At 50.2% G+C, this 17,502-nt stretch overlaps 1 protein-coding gene across 4 annotated transcripts in view; it reads right to left on the bottom strand.

Moving 5' to 3' along the window:
- Positions 1 to 17,502, bottom strand: part of FAM135B (family with sequence similarity 135 member B) — a 184,939-nt gene that overhangs the window by 49,654 nt on the left and 117,783 nt on the right. For 2 of the 4 annotated variants that reach the window (XM_081071184.1, XM_081071185.1), the window contains exons 4-7: positions 14,458 to 14,597; positions 9,396 to 9,466; positions 5,366 to 5,539; positions 2,649 to 2,775 (exon numbers count right to left, since the gene is read on the bottom strand). In XM_081071184.1, the coding sequence (XP_080927310.1) occupies positions 2,649 to 2,775; positions 5,366 to 5,539; positions 9,396 to 9,466; positions 14,458 to 14,597 (512 nt within the window). Of the gene's footprint in view, positions 1 to 2,648; positions 2,776 to 3,527; positions 4,036 to 5,365; positions 5,540 to 9,395; positions 9,467 to 12,465; positions 13,762 to 14,457; positions 14,598 to 17,502 lie in introns of those variants that run through there. The other 2 variants (XM_081071186.1, XM_081071187.1) reach the window with 2 other exon arrangements.

Here is a 17,502-nt window from a genome sequence, read left to right as displayed (position 1 = left end):
TGTCGCACCCCCTCCCACCCCACCCCAGGCCTAGGGTTTCTGAACAGTCCCCAAGGGCAGCCCCCTGGGCACGCACGTGCCCCTGGAGGGCCCACCGGTCTCCTGCTCCCTCCCAGCTTTCTGTGTGCTGGGACAGAACCAAACCTCTGTGTGGCTCGGCTCTCTCTCCACTCAGCGTTCCACAATACACAGTTTGTGCACTTGTGCCAATCATTAGTCTGACGCATTTCTGGAGCACTCATTATGCATTGCAGGCTCGCTGCTGGCCCCTGGGGACGTGGAGCTGCAGGACATGGTCTGTGGCCCCAGCTACGCGGCGCCCAGGGCAGGAGAGACAGAGATGCCCAGAGTAGACTGGAAGAAGCATTTGGGAGACAGAATTTCTTTCTAAGCAATCAGAGAGTGCTTCCCAGAGGTGGTGGCGTTTGTACGAGGCGTTCCCGGTGTAGGGAGTCGAGCATCAGAGTTCCTGCGTGGCAGTCACCATATCCTCCTCCCCCTTCTCTGCCCCTGTGGTACCGGCACAGGCTTCTTTCTCGGGAAGTAAGTGCTGAACATGCTTTGAGCTGATCTGACCTTTGCCATTCCCTAACATCCCATGCCACCTTCCCTGGAAAGCAGAGTCTGAGCTGGAGATTTTCAGGTAGGAAATCTACTGGGGAGGCTCTGGGGTCAGCAGGTGCTGTGTGGGGAGTGAGCCGCAGACCTGGGCAGAGGGAGGGCTGGGCTGTGAAGTGCTCACAACAGGCCTAGGAGGACCCACAGGGGGCCGAGAGCAGGAAGAGGTCTGCAGCGGGGAGTCGCCAGTGATCCTGGGGACACACAGGCGTGCACTCGCCAGGAAGGATCTGTGCATGGCCCCAGGGATGCAGGCTGACAGCGAGTCCCCGCTTTCTATCACTTTACAGTCCCCTGCTGGAGCCCTGACGCCGACCGCGCACAGGAAGTAATACAGAAATGCCCACGCATGCTGGCGGTCACTTGCCTCCCACCCTGTCACTACCTGCCAGGTCTTGTGTCCATGGGCAGGCCACTGATTCCTAGGGCCTCGGTGGTTGCTTGAGGTCCTGCCTCTACAAGTGACTGGAGTCCACTTTCAAAGCAGTCCCATTGGGCTGTAAAAGCTGCCTTTTCCTCGGCACAGAGCCCTTTCCTGGGTTCAGGTCCTCTGGCCCTCAGGAGGGTCACAACTGCTCTCCTCTTAGCTCCTCTCGTGACACATGTGACACAAAGGCCTGACCCAAATGGAGACATGACTTGGGCACCTTTTGCTGCCAGACCTCCTGGCTGGGACTCAGAGCTGGGAAAGGTGACATCACAGGAGAGCCAGCCGAGTGCAGGACCCTCTGAGTGTGGAGCTCGGCTGCCCAGGAAGACGGAGCGCCTTCTGGGGGCCTGGCTGAGCGTGGAGAGCCTTTTACGCTTACACCGGGGATATAGGACGGTTCCCTGTGTGCTCAACCTGACTGGGCCCCAGGGCGCCCAGACATTTGGTTAAACGTTATTCTGAATGTGCCTGTCTGGGTGTTTCTGGATAAACTTAACCTTTGATTCAGTAGACTGAGTACAGCAGACGACCCTCCCCACCGTGGAGGGGCCTCTTCGATCTAACAAAGGTCTGAGTAGAATAAAAAGACTGCGAGATAATTTTCTTCTCTCTGCCTGCCTTCAAGCTGGGTCATCAGTTTTCTCCTGCCTTAAAATTCAGACTCAGACTGGAACTTACACCACTGGCTCTCTCAGGTCTACAGTTTGTAAATGGTGGGACTTCTCAGCATCCATAATCGCATGAGCCAATTCCTAACAATAAATCTCTTAATATATGTGTATATCATATATAGCTCCGCTATCTATCCACCCACCCACCCATCCATCCATCCATCCGTCTGTCCATCTACCTCTCTTATCTATCATCTATGTACCCAGCTCTTGTTCTTCTGAAGAATGCAGACTACTACAGGCCAGTCATTTCTGAGCAGTTCCCTAAAAAAAACAATCTCTGACTGGCCCAGGAGGATGATGGACCGAGTAGTGCTGGGTGGGCCAACACGCTGTGCTCAGAGAATAACAGCAGGTGTGTACTAGGAAGAGGGAACAGCGGGGCGGGGGGGGGGGGACAGGATATGTGTAGTTATTGCGCACCTGCTAAGTGCCAGGTAGCAGGTTTGAAACTTTACATTCATGACAGCACTGGATACACATTCTACCCCGTGACATTAGAAAGTATGAATGACCCCATTCTACAGGCGGGAAAACTGAGGTTCAGAGAAGCAAGCAAATGAGATATTAGCCAGGTTTTGAAACCAGCTCAATTCCAACCTGCTTTCAAGGTTTCCACATGGTCCAGGGGAAGCCCTCACAACCGGCCCTGTGACCTCCACAAAACCATATTCTTCAAGGGACCACGCTGAGGTGCCAGATGAAGGTCCTGTCCCCTGCATCTGCCCCAGGACATGGCACTAGGAATATGGTTGATAAATTCAGTAGTAGAAAAAGAAGAGATGGATGGATAGATGAGATGAAGAGACACACAGAGCAAAAGAAATCTCTAAATGGGACGTTTGAAAGTGGGGATCTCCCAGGACATACATCCAGCCAAGCAAAGTTTGCAGTTGTTAGGCCACTGGCTTCCCTCATGCAGACATTACCTCCGAGGAAGTCGGCTTGCAGTATCCAGCTCCAAAGACCAGGTTTTCCAGAGAAAGGCTTGACTGTTCTGATCCCGTATCTGAGCCACCCTTCCCGAGCCAGGAGCCTCTTCCTGGACGAGTAAAACTGAAAAGAAGAGAATTGAAGAGGGGTAAAAAGAATGTAAAGAAAGGGATGGTACCACGAACTCAGTCCCTTTAGGGGTGTTGGGGGTTGGAGCCTCCAAAATAAGCCATTTAGAAGGAAGGGGCCATTCGTCCCGTGGGGGTGTTTGGAAGGGAGATTTTTGGACGCCGCCATGACGAGGGGATGCAACTGGCTCCAAGTCAGCTCAGGAGCCAAGGATGACACACATCCTACTACGTGTACAAAGAAATGCTCCCAGAAGGCCAACCACACGCCTGCTGAGAGACACAGAGGCAGAGCCTCAGGTTACAGAACCCAAGGGGCAGGTGGAGTGGGCTCCTGGACAGAAGGACGAGGGGACACTTGGCCTGGCACGGTCGGAGTCCTGCCTCCACTCCCTCTGGTGGCACTACCTGGAGTGAGCTCCTGCAAGCCCGTCCCCTTCCTGAACCTTGAGAAACATAAGCCAGCCTGTACTTCCATGTGCGCACAAGAGGCTCACAGATTCATGGACATCAGAGCTTGTCACGACCGATAAGGCACGCTCTATGTCACTGCTACTAGCTGGGAATGCTTCAGTGTGCCCCACAGACACGCAAACAGACACTGGCCAGCTGTGCGAATCATCACAAAGATCAGAGGCCACAGAGTGATGGCAGCCATCGGCTGAAGGGTCGAGAGGGTGAGGGAAGCCGGTGGGACTAGTTGAATTTGCGTCAGTTGGGTTTACGATCATCTCCCTCTTTCTTTACCTTTTTTGATTTTCATCAATCGACATTTTGGCAAAGTCTGCTTGTACTCATTTCCCCTTCCTTTCAGATCTCTTCTATTCAATATCCTAACGGTCGATTGTCCTGTCACATCGTGAACACTATTTTATAGGCATGCCTTAGGCCCCCAGGGAGATTCCACGTCACTGATGGCAAACGGGGTCTTGACAACAAACAGCCTCCGCTGGCACCATCTGCAGCACAGGTGCTCAAGAAATACGTGTGGAAGGATTTAATCCAAGAGGCCCACATCCCTGCTGAAAACAGCGAAAGGGAAAGAAAGCTGACATTATATTGGTATGTTCGTCATTTGTTTAACTATTCTGTGGGCTCGTGCCACTCGCCAGGCAGTGTGTGAGGGGCTAGGGTGACAAGATAATTAAGACATAGTTTACCTCACCGTAAGGACATTTTGGTCTAGAGAGGGAGGCAGATGTAACACGAGGAAGGCAGACTCAGCCCAATGGGCACAGAAGAGCAGTTTACCAGCCCAACTGGGTGCAAAGAATGAATAGGTAGAGATATCACTAAGTGGATTATAGCCAAGTGCGGTAAGAGGCAGCCAGCGAACCCAGTGGGCCAGGCTTCAGAGCCCAGAAGCAGCACCTGTAAGCTCTATGACCTGGGGAAAGTTTCCCACTGTCCCAGGGCGTCTGGTCCCTCATCCATTGATACCAGCACTTTAACCGTGAGGCTATGTGAGGACTATTAGAGCAATACAGTCATTGCTGATAATACCGCAAACGTAACCACGTACAATACAAGCCTGACTCTGATTGGTTGTGCAGTGAGTCTCCCGCTTAGCTCGAAGACAGATCGAATGAACAGCGCAGCAGAAATGTGGAGTGCATGTGGGCGGCAACGCTCACGGCACATTCAGGGGACAGCCTGCACACGAGTAACTAAAATGACTCGTCATTTGACTCAAGCAAGGTCCTGATTAGCTTGTCCAGAGGATCTGAATCCCTCTTGTGAAATCCAACTGTACCCATCTGAGGGTTAATAATTGGATTCTTTTCTTCAACCTGTTTCAGGAAAGATAAAGGGTCTTTTGAGGTTAAGTGTTCATTTCACACCTACTTCCTTCTGCCTGGGTTTAACCGATGCCTTGGAAACGGCTTTTCTGGAAAAAGTAGAGCTTGACCTATTTAATTGGTAGTTCCCATAACTGTCGAGGGTTCCTTTTGTTCCCAGGTCCTTTGAGCTAATAGAAATCCTTCCTGCAAAATCCAGAGACCAGAAGACAGTTCTATTTTTACGCCCATCCCTGGAGAAACCCGAGCCCCTCTGATGAGTTTCTGCCCGTACTCCTCTCCGCCAAGACTGCAAAGGAACAAGCTCCAACCACGTGCCTGGCCACTGTCCCCATTTGAGAGTCACCAAAACCTCATTAGCATTCCTGTTTTAGAGATAACGATTCCGTGTCTCGGGACTTCAGGTGACTTCCCCAACTGACTTCTAAGGCAGTTAGAAAAGAGCCACATCAGGTATAGGGACCGTTTTCAGGTGTGATCCAACTCTGGCAGTCCGGGGTCCCTGCCTGTGGTCCTGTGGCTCTTGGTGCCCTCTCCACAGCCCCCACCCACCTCTCCCCTGCCCCGCTGTGACCGCCCGCCTCTCCCCTGCCCCGCCGTGACCGCCCGCCTCTCCCCTGCCCCTTCAGTGAGGCCGAGAGCCTGACCCATCAGCCTGGGAGAAGCTCCTCGGTCTGTGCTGATCAAGCCTGGCCCCACCGTGCTTCTCAGCCTCACCGAGACGGAAGTCTGCCCTGAAGGCCACGCGCTCCTCCCCCATACACCGCAGGGCTCATCACTTCGTACCTGATCAGGGGCTGCTGCAGAGCCACCAAGGACGCGTGGACGGTCAGCGAGATCACCGACAGGTGGAAATAGTCGAACATGACCGGGACGTGGTGGTGCAGGCCTCTGCGTGGGTGGAAGTGCAGGCCCAGCGTGCGGCTGCTGACCATGGGGGCCCCCGCCACGTCCCTCAGCCTGGAAGGCAAGCGAGTGACCGCTCATGAGTGGTGGCCAGTTATCGGCTGTCATCCAGGCAGGTGTACATGATGGCCTCGCCCTGCCTACCCCCCGCCCCGCACACCGTACGTACAGCATCTTATCCAACCCCAGCAAATACCAGTAGGAATCATTTTCCCCACGTTGGGCAGATGAAGAAACTGAGGCTCAGAGACGGAAGAGAGACATCATACAGCCACTTCTAGGCATATCTGGGACTCGTGCTCTGCTGTCTGACTCCTATCTCACCCGTCAAGGACAGAGGGAGAGCCAAGCTTTTCACAAGGCTCATAGCACGCCTGGCCTGCCTGCCCACTTCCTTTCTTATTTCCCTACAGACGGCCAGCACTGCACTTCCTGGGCAGGTCTGTGTTTTCTGCTACGTTTCTACCTCATAAGGACAGTAAACGTGACAAGTTCATCCTCATATCCCCAACACCTACCATAGTTTCTGGCAAACGATGAGCGACACAGAAGTTGGTCAAATGTTTGCCTATTAAAAGGGAAGTTGACTGACTGACTGACTCCCAAAGCACAATGGTTAAGTAGTTTCATGAAGGACTGCCCCACCTTTGCTCTGGCATTTTGTAATTAGTGTCTGGTTCCTAAGAGACCAGCCAACCAGTAGGCAAGGTTCAACAGTCTTTAGTTATAAAAATGGGATTGAGTCTTCCCTAAATAAAATCCACCCAGTGCTAATCTCAACGCTGGAAACCAACCCCCCAGGCTCTCCAAGTTTCTCCCAACAGAGCCCTGAGGACAGCCGGTTGGAGCATCACCCATGAGAGGAGCAGAGGGTTCAGAATACTCAGAGGCCGAGCCCCTTCTCCCTCCACAGAGGAAATGCGACACAGAGAGAGGAAGACGTGGCGGAAAACTCGTAGACCCAGCCCCAAGGATTCTGCTTCTCGAAATCCTTGATTGGAGCTTGTGTACACAATCAATGCCATAAAAGGGCCAACTAACTCACTGGAGGCCAGTGAGAGTCCATAACTCGACCACAAGTGATGGCCTCCTCCCACCAGGGAGAAGCCTGATGGGGGGGGCTACACCCCGAGTCTCAGAAAGTCATTCACACTAAGATTGCCTTTAATTCTGACAACAGAGTATCGAGGCCTCACGATGAAGTGAACGTGGTGGTTTTTCCTTCTATCCATGTGACAATCGTATGAGGTATTTACTATTATTCTATTTCTAGAGGAAGAAGGAAAACCCACATGAGTCAATTGACTTGTTCAAAGTCACAAGGCAAAACTGAAATGTGAGACCCATGTCTACCTGACTCTATAGTCTGTTCTATGTTACTGCACATTATTGCTTGGAATCTATTCAGATGCAGGCTTGTATGAATTCTAGAAATATGCTTAGGGGTTGAACAACAGGAGGGGGAAATATGCGTCAAGGTAGCAAAGATGTCAAAAATGTTAACAAGACTGTAAGCCACATCAATAGGGGTAAAGAATTCAGAAAGAGGGAGGTGATAGCTCTTCTGTGCTCTGGATAGAGAGCCACTTAATAGAGATGAAACTCGGTTTCGTGGTGGGGGTCTCAACATAGAAAAGACAGAGACCACTGAGAGGAGAATGCCTGGGTTCTTATAAAGGAACTAAAAAAATAGCAAACGAACAAAAAACACAAAGCAGAGAGAAAGATGCTTAATTGGAGATGAAGAGATGTCTTGTTTATGTAAACTGCCATCCAGGCATTCGCGGCACAAAATGATGGCTTGTTCCTGGAAGTAAAGAAGCATTTCCTGATAGGCAGAAGGGTCCAGGGACGGGATGAGACAGGGTGGGAAGGAGCGAACTCCCCATCCCTAGGCAAGCGTATGCTCAGAGCCCTCTGCAGAGTAACAAGTACAAATGTGAGGTTAGACGAGAGCAGGCTCTCTGACCCTCAGTAAAACTGACTTTGGGGCCTGGATCATGCTTTGTTGGGGAGAAGGGTTCTGTCCTGTGCATTGTAGGATGCTTAGCAGAGTTCCTGGACTCTGCCCACGAAATGCCAGCAGCACCCATCCCACCGGTGCAACAATCAACAATGTCCGCAGACATGGAGACACGTCCCTGGGGGACGGACTCATCCCACCTGCAGTGAGATCCACTGGATGAGACAGAGGGCAAGAGCTCCTCCACCCTGGTGTTAAATGTCACACCTCTATGTTTCGTTCCCACGCAGGCCTCCATCGTTCTAAGGCGTCCGTCTGCCTGGGTCATGTTTCAAAGCCTAGCGTCTACCGCCAGGAAGTGGTACAGACGCCTCATTATCCTTAAACCCAATTTATGAAAAAAATATAGCATTCTCAGTTCTTCCACAGCCTCTGTCTTCCTGTTCCGTTTGACTAATCTCATACTCCACGGAAACCCCTGCTCTAATTGTTATTAAGTATTTTGTATTGTAGAGAGGAGGTGACACATGGAGGTCTGGCCTCACTGTGGCTAGGAAGCCACCAGAAGGAAGACACTGACTCAGCAACCATGCACTCAGGCTGTTCACACATCGTCGGTCGTCATCTTCACAACAGGCCTGTGAGGGAGGGTTCTAGAATGATGCCCACTTTATAAATGAGGTGACTGAGATTTATAGAAAGGCAGGGACTTACCCAGTGTCTCACGGATAATGAGCTCAGAGCCTAGGCTGCTGATCTGACACATTTTGTTTGGGTCCATCTCCTATTAACTACTGCTTTCACGGCGGGAAGATCTCATTTCCTGTGTCTACCGTGACTGCTCATTAATGCTGCCTGGAGGGCTGGGTGGACAGTGGTTTCTAGGCTGACTCTGGAATCAATGGCAGGGTTCTGCGATCCATGGGAAATGTCTACCCTGGAGCTATGGCTGGATGTCTCTGAAGGATGTGGGCCTAAGGAGATAGGGCAGGGGTGGGCTAGTGAAATGAGTGAACGATAGAAACCTCAGAGAGGCGAAGGGGAAGATGAGAGCAATGGCGGCATGGGCTTTACTTCCGAGTTTACCAGTTAGGAAGAAGGCTAGCCTCTTCTACGGCCTCTGAGTTCCAGATGGTGTCCGAATAGGAAGTCCTAGGCATGGTGCAGGGAAGACAAGATTGCTCAAGCATCCACCATCCCACAAAGGGAAACATGGAAGTGATGGGGGAAGCAGGTGGCCAGAGGGGCCTGGGGCCAGACACGAGTGAGGAGTCCGTAATGTGCGGCCCAGACACCGTGTGACTAGACATGGCCGTGTACATGTCAGCACACGTCAGGCCTCCACGCGCAGGCGGCGAGGCCGCCGTCCTCTCAGCAGCAGTCCACCATGACAATGAAAGGAAGTTATACATTGGATGAGAGTTTAGAGCCTTGGTAATATATTTGACTGGGCTTTTCAATACCTGAAAAAGGGTTATTTATGTACTACCCAGAAAAACCTAGAGTGGCTCTGACATGACAGTTCACCCCAGAGTAGGAAAAAGAGGCCACAGAACAGCTTCAAGGAGGCAGTTTACACAAAAATGGCTGTCCAATTTCCAGAGAGTTGCAACCCCAGAGCAGGTATAAGCCAAGAGATGTGGAATCCTGGAAGAACCGCCTTTGATTCATGAGGGGTCTTGGGGTTTGCCACCTCATAGGGTCATTAATCTGAATTAATACTGCATTGAACATAAGTGGAGGTGTCAGGTAGTAGAGCCCGGGATTCAGGACTCTTCTGTGCAGGCCTTTGAGCCGCCGCCTGAAATGCTTGTGGTGTGAAATGACTGCATGGACATGCTCAGCCCGCATTCCTGGGTAAGCTGTGACAGTGAAGGGACACTGCAGCTGACCCCAGCCGGTGGCAGGAAATTCCGTACCACGCTCAAGGGTTTCAGGGACACTCACTGCTGTTTACTGTCCGTAAAATGCAGGTCCACCTTGAGCTGAAAATCGACTTCACTTAGAGCCTCTTCCACCTACAAGAAAGAGAAACGAAGTTCAAGGCAACTCTGAGGGTCAGGGCTGGTCCGAATGGAAAATTCACTGGTCTCTTTCCCAAAGCTTAGAAAAGGACTCTCAGCACAGAGTTAATGGCATTTATGCTTAAAGCAGAATTCCCACACATGCCCCATGGAATTCTAGTTGAACAGGATATCTGTGGGTATTACATGGAAAAGAGAAGGAGGGGATTTATGCAGTCACATTTGGGGAAAAAGCCCATTTGGGGAAAAAAATGCCAGTAGAGCAAGTTTTCTGTGTTGCAGGGCTCTTGGAAACCCCATTCCCCAATTGGATCTGGAGGCCTCCTAAGCAGGAGTGATGTGTGTGTGTGGGGAAGGGTGGGGCAGAGGGGACCCTGCTGGGCTAGTGATGGGATGACTTTGGAGGTGACATCATCTCTGCCCTCAGGTACCTTCCCCTTCGGGTACCACTGTCCAGGGGCACAGAGCAAGCTGATGCTCAGAAAAAGTGAAGTTATATCCCAAGGTGGCTCAGCTTCCCAGGAAAGCAGATCCTTCATTTCTGTCTTGAGATCCATTACATGTCACCATTTATACTTTAAGACGCTTTAGCATTTCATGTCCTATCTGCAATGGCTTCTATTCTTAGCTTAAAAAAAAAAAAAAAAAAAAAACCACCCCACTTTCATTAATTAGCACAGGAATCTATTTGCTTCAGGTTTATAACCTGGAAGTCTGTAAGCCCAATGTCACTTGCAGCCATATCTTGTTCAGTCCTCATACAGGTGCAAGTTGCAACTTACACGTTACATTTAAAAATCAGGTAATTTCACATTTCTATCGCAGGTTTCAGCTTGTAAGGAAAACAACAAACAAAAAGAATGCCCGGGGGTTTGGCAATGCTGGGCTAGCTCTTGGAAGAACCATGTGAGCCAGGCTTATAACAGTTACTGATGGACACGCCCCCCTGGCCATTTTCTTGCCAGTGTCCCCAGTCATCTGGTGCCATTCAGGGAGAGATTCGTCTTAATTCCTTCTGGATCTCCAGCTCCAGGAATAGTGCCTGCCACACAGAAATATTAATGTAGTTTGAGGAATAAATAAAGCTCTTCTCCATCCCCACCACTCTTGGTTCTGTTTCTTTGCCAGAATGTTCTCATCCTGCAGGGAGGGAAATCTCTTACCCAATGGCCTCTTGGGAAATAAGTCCCTGGTTACGCATAACTTAGGCAGAGACATATGGGTAGAATTTATCTTTAGGTCCTGCGGTTTTCAAATTTGTTGTTAAAAAAAGCATTTAAAAGTTAACATTTTGCTGGATCCGAGTGCTAGTATGAATAACTGCATCTTCTAGCTTTGTTTTGCATAATCACGCACCTTGTCTTGTACACACAAGCCGAGCACCACAGCGCCCTGCCTGCAGTTCCTGGGAAGTGGCACAGGCAAAGCAAGCCCTCTGCACCAGCCTCTCAGCATGCACTCTCCTGGATAATGAAAATTCGCTGTAAACTCCAGTCCTAAACTTGCTGCAATTCCGTTGGAGCCACGAGAGAAATCCTGGGCCAGCAGGAGCTGGGGCTAGACTGAGCCTGGCTGTGATTTCACCACTGTCTTGATAAACCTTCAATTGCAAGATTGCTCCAGAACAAAGTCACTGGCTTTTCTAACCATTCATGTTATCTTTGGCTGTTGGCTTTCTGCCCCTCCATCCAAATGCACACCCTCACACATACACACACTCACACATATGCACACACACCAAAAAAAACACACACGCACACAGGTTCACACATCCTCAGAATTTTGGTCATAAACTGACAAATATTCAGCTTATGAAAATAAGCTGACAATTATTAAGCTGACTAGAAAAAAGCTAATGGATCTATTTCAGATATCCAGTTTTTATGGGCATATCCAATTAACTTTAATTGCCACTGATTTCTATATAATGATTGAGTCTAACATTATTTACTGCTGTGTGGATTACCCCAAACATAGTAATAAGTTATTAGCTGTGGAGATAAGTGATTTAGTATGCAGAGGGAGACAGTATGCACTGTCAAAGAGACTCTCTGTTCAACCTCAGAACTAAGGCTGTTCCAACCGCATATGAACTAACCTTGAGTGTTGGGGAAATTAAACTTGAAAGGCTTTAAACTGTTGCGGCAGGAGCGAGACCGTGATAGAATTAAGATGGAATAAGGACTAAGTTGTCAGAGGAGTACTCACTCACTCCCACCTCCCATCAAACAACTCTGCCACCAAGGTCTTTGAGGTCAACCTGCCAAATGACGACGGCTCATGAGAGATAAAGTGACGTTCTCTCAGTAGAATTTGAAAAAGCTGCGCTTGTGCACACAGCCGAACAGAGCTCCTTTATACTCCAAACACACTCAAGGTATCTCTTCCTAAACAAAGTGTATCAACCAGGGTCCGCGAAGGAAGCAGATGGCACAGTCAGAATGAGGACTCCAAGGACAGTTCATTAAAGGGATGGTTTGCACACATGTGGGAGCAGTTAGGGAAAGCAACAGATGACGGCTCAGGATCTCAGGGCCCCGTAACCACCTGAGGACGTAAGGGTCAGGGAGAGGGAGTGCTTATCAGAGCCGAAAAGAGAGCTACACGAGTGGCCCCCAACCCGAGCTGAGGCCTTTGGTAGAAGGACACAGCCAGTGATGGGCTGGGAAACATTCAACAACCAGCTCTCTGAAGGAAAATAAAACGCCTGAGCTGTAGCACTGCCGATTCCTGAGGTGTAAACTTTTCCATCACTATTGATCTCAAGCTAAATGTGGAGCTAGAAAGAGATGTGTACCTTCACCTCTGGAGAGCTAGTGTGAGTAGGCCCCAGTATTGCCCTGGACAGACCCCCGAGCCCCCAGGACCCAGCGCGGAAGGAGGCAGGGAAGTGAATACCCTGGTCCCATCCCTTCCCTGCCTCCAATCACCTGTTATAGGCTGAATCTAAATGGAAACCAAAACGCAAGGATACTAGTGGGCAGTGTATGTACCTAGTCACCTCCAGGGTCCACAGCAGGTGGGGAAGGCACAGAGGGAAGGCAGAAGAGCAGTCGAAAGAGCCAGCGCAGCTAAGAGGAGTTCATTCTGGTCTTGTCGATTTCCATTACAGGTGAAGTACCACGTCATTCACAGTGAAAGCATAAGGAAGACAGAGGGCAGGGGAACGGGAGGCTACCAGGGCACGATGGGAACAGTCCTTACGTTAGTCCTACGCAGATACTGGAGACGCAAACAGAGACAGGAGACTGTCCCCGAGGAGCTAGCAGATGGGTGGGAGGGTGGCAACAGTCTAAAATGCGTATCACGCCATTCCACCTTTCTGACAATTCCAACAGCTGGCCGTCGCCTGAGGATACGCCTTCCCAGGGCCTAGTGCTCGGGGTGTCTGGCCCACCTACCTCCCCAGCGTCATCTCCTGCTCCTTTCCCCTCGCTCACTGTGCAAGTGTCTTTGGCTCTTTGCTTTTCCTGGAACACACCAACCTCGCTGCCACTTCAGGGACTTTGTCCTTGCTGTGCCCTCCTCCATGAATGTCGCTGTCCCAGGCTCTTAGCGTGCCCGGCTCCTCCTCAGCATTTGGGTCTCAGCTCGGTGCTGGCTTCTCAGGGAGGAAGCACCTCCTGTCTGTCCCTTGTCCTCCAGGGAATAATGTCCACGTTGTGTGAAGCTTGTGCTAAAGCTGGGGTCCTAGTAATCTCCTGACCCGAGTACCCACCTGGGTAGCAGCAAGGCGTTCAGAGGGGGCCCTGCCAGGAGTTCTCCTCCACTGTGGGTGGGTCCAATGGGAGCATCACGGGACCACCAACAGGGGGGCAAATCCTACTCTCAGTGTCCTTGTGAGCGGAGCACACTGTGCGAAGGCTCAGTGATACAATCAATACAACAGGTTTATTGGATTACATTGTGATGTATCGATCTCACATTCAAATATAAACCCCAAGACACTGGATGTTTTCTTGTTCGTTAGTTTATCTTTAGCCCACCTTGGATGGATGGATGGATGGATGAACGAAGACTCAGTGAGAGCTTTTCACGTCTAACCGTACAGAGGAACCAGGTCACTGCCTAGCCCATGACAGATGAGGACAAAAAGCCCCGGGGGCATGAGAGGAGGACGTGAGGTGGCCAGGAGGCCTCTTCACGCACACCGCGTGCGTGGGGGACTTGCCTCTGCTCGGGCCTTCCCAAATAGGAATACACATCCATATCATCAAAGGTGTTATAACAGGAAATATCAGCTAGAGCGCAGCAACAGGGATCTGAGATGGGACTACCCTCCCTCCTCAGGGAGGGAGACCACTGGTTTAGACTTCAGATACTCCTTTGACAGGTTAACCGAACAAATAGGGCATTTTCGACCAAACGGTCCAGCAACTGGAAGGAGGTTTCTGAGGCCTCTGGGCTTCTACTCATGCTGTTCCCCCTGCTGGGATGCCCTTCCTCTTTCTCTTGATGTGACGGATGCTGAGTACATGCATCTGTTGTGAAACCACCGGCAGTCTTCCGCAGAGCTCGTCTCTGCCTCCTGGGCACACCTCTGCTCATCTGTATGCACAGCTAGGACGGGGCATATCACCTCTCAGGATGCTTGCTCTGTGTCTGTGTTCCTTGTACATTTTCAGTCCCTGAGGGTGGAGGACCTACTGCCTTCGTCAGCGCCGTCCCTCACCCAGAGCCTGACACAAAGCACGTGCTCACAGACTGACTCACAAAGTGCCCCAGTAAACGAACAAATGGGCCCATGAGGAGCAGATAAGCAAGGCAGGAAGTCGTCTGTGGAAACTGCTTGGAGTAGGAAGTGAGCACGTGGATGAAGGAAAGCATGCGTATGTGCGGGAATGCCTTAAAATCGCGAGTCCCCATCTGTCAGGTTGCAGAGCAAATCTACAGGTTCTGCTTCACTTACCATTTACCTAGCAACGGAGACAAAAGGCACCAGGCGGGGACAGCAACCACGGCCGCTGGGAGACGCCATGACTTACCCTTTCGCCATCTAAGAGCAAATGTGCCTGGAAGATGGCGGCATCCCTGACGGGTACCTCTTCATTCCTGTATAAGATCTGCAAAGTCCGGCTGTGCACGGTGCTGTCGTGGACGCAGGCCGAATGCAGGCTGCTGCTGTCTGCAAGACAAGAACAAGTGGGAGCCCATGAACCCCACCACCTCCCCCCCATAGGCTCCCACCTATGTCTGTCCAGCTCAGGGAAAGCAATGGTGCCAAACCACTTTCCAACGTCCAAAGATTAACATCACAGAAGAATGAGGCCGGCATCTCAGAATGAACCTCATTTAATTTCTTAAAAACCGTATGATCTTGGCCAAATCACTTGTCATACTATATGAGCAGTGCTCCTTGGCTGGAAATTAGTACCTGCTAAATTCCTGACCTGCTCACATGCCTCCCCACCCCTGCCCCCCGTGAAGTCTTCCAAGACTCCATACCCCGGAAACAATGAGGAGAAGAACAGGGAACTGAGGACAGAAACTGCCCTTCCTTCCACAAGGAGTTCCCAGGGCTCAGGGACTGGCTCTCTCCTGAAAGTGGCATTTGCATACAGAACCCCCTGTCTTGAGTTTTAGCCAATGTACTCATTCTAATTGCATTAGATACCGAGTTCTTTTTTTCTAAAGGAACTTGTTCATCTCTGTGTTCTCCAGTGCATTCTACTTCCACCCCAATCCCTCAACACCATTGCAAAGGTGAACTTCAGGAAGACAAATCTACCTGATGGGGTTAAGAAACCTCAGTACATCCACTGACCAGGGTCAAGAAGGAGAACAAATGGGTGAATCCCTTCAGGTCACTTAACACATGAACTGCACAATGGGACACATAGAAGTATTGTAAACCAAATACCGCTAATGCTTATACAAAGCAGTGAGTACCTACTCAGAATAATGACCGAGTATGTGAGCTTCACAGCTTCCAGAGTGTTTTTCGAATGTCACTTTCGTTACTCGTCATAGAAAATTGCTGGGACAAGCTTGACCACAGATGGAAAGACCCAGGATCAAAGGAGAGACAGGCGTCTTGCTAGATAATAAGGCACTGTGGAATTCATCCTCACATCTATTTAGCAACTGAGAATTATACCTCAAATAAATAAATAAATAAAATAAAAAACAAAATGTACCCATGCTTAGCAGAAGGTGGGTACTCAGTAATGCAATACCAAAAGAATGAAATAGGATGGTTGCAAAGGAAGCCAAGAAAATAACAAGGAAATTTCAGCCAACCAGCCAAGAAAAGCTGCTCGAGAACCTATGCACTGTGCCTAGATGGCTTAGAGAGTCCGTTGGGAACAGGAACAAAAAGGGTCCTTTCTGCTTTTAATTGCTGTACCAGCCCTTTCTCTATCACTGTCAAGACCTTGTTGATCTATCAGCCAGACCAACTATGTGACAGAGGATGGATGGGGTAAATATTCTGAAGGTCAAAGCAACAGGAGTCGTCTAGGACCAGAAGGCACAGCCAGCAAAACAGTTCAATCACTTGCCTTCTTGGGCAAATGACATCACCTCTTGTAATGGCAGCTTTCCATGTGAAAAACGGGCCTATCCACATTGACCTCCTGGGATCAGTGTAGACAGAAAGAGGATAAAATAAATCAAGATCCTAAGACCAGGCACGCACTGGGCATGCAGCATGCAGTAGGATGACTTTTTAATTGAGTTTAGAGAAAGGTCTGAGCACTTCCTGTAGAAAACATTTCCACGGACCCCATTTTTTATGGAAGATTAACCCCGTCCGATTTTGAGCAGATGGATAAAGTAGACCACAGGACTCAACGGTATTTGCAGTCACCAAACCCCACGGTGCCCCAGTTAGCCCAGGGGCACTATTTACGCCCTATGGAACTTTCTGTGTCATTTTCTCATCACTATTAAGTAGGGCATGCAACAGGTGTCCTCTTACAAGAGGAGGCTCACTGATCATGAGGTGCCCTCTGGGCGCCTGCCCACTCTGTTCCCACAGGAATTCTCCCTTTTTCAATGACGACCCACACTTGGACCCGCTGCCTGTTATCCTGGCTCTCTCTTCCTGACATTCTGAAGGAAATGCTACCATCTTCTCCTTGGCAAGGCCCCTTCCTGAAATGTCTACAACTGACTCTCCTGCTCCTTTTGCTGAGCCTTCCTTGGCAGACAGAGGGCGCTCGTCACATCATGTGCAGCGTACCCTCCTTTTATGCCCAGGCACCGACACCCAGGGGTGAGGAAGGTACAGACTCCCTCTGCCCTTTTAGCCTTTGTTCATACTCGGGGATGCTGCCCTTTTCTAGCTATGGTGTAAACAGCCACTTTTCTCTCTAGAGTAATTTTACTTATTGCTTGGTAACCAGACTTCTACTCAAGGGATTCGATGAGAACGTGTATGAGAGTCTCCCCAAATATGTCTTGTTCTTGTGTGTGTGCCATGGTTAGTACCACACGTAAATACCTCAAAGGAGGATTGGAACTTTGAGGGGAAAAGACAGATGGAAAGGAGATGGGAAAAGGAATAGAAGGGGATTGAAAGAAAAAGGAGAGGAAGGGAGTAGACAAAAGAGAATGGGGCAGAGGAGAAAGAGGGACTTGCCAATGGCCCCCACTGTCCCAAAAGTACATTATTTCAAGCAGGTCAATCTGAAATTTCAGGCCAGAAGGCAAGAGTAAAATGACTTTCAGTTCTACTGTTACTTTTCACAAAAAAATGAGTGGCATCAGTTTGTCACAGATCTATGTGTCTCTAAATGTTTGCAACTTGAACGATGACCTTCCTTCTGCTGAGCTCCCCACTCGCCCCAGAGGGCTCTGTGAGTGTGGATTGCAAGGGTAGGTGCTATTCACCTGGCGTGAACCCTCTGCCCCCGAGACCAAGCCTCCAGCACTCTCATGGGCATTTACATGTGACCTGAAGTCTGCTCCCTCTCCAAGGCCACGGCCGTGGCTCTGCCTACACATAGGAGCTTCCCAAAGAATCAGGTTGGTGCTAAATGGTCCAAACTCTGCAGACTCCCCCTCCAACCCTCCAGGCTTGAGGACAG

Source organism: Rhinolophus hipposideros, assembly GCF_964194185.1.
Source record: "Rhinolophus hipposideros genome assembly, chromosome: 13".
NCBI classification, from domain to species: Eukaryota; Metazoa; Chordata; class Mammalia; order Chiroptera; family Rhinolophidae; genus Rhinolophus; species Rhinolophus hipposideros.
This window is presented reverse-complemented; position numbering and strand designations above follow the sequence as displayed.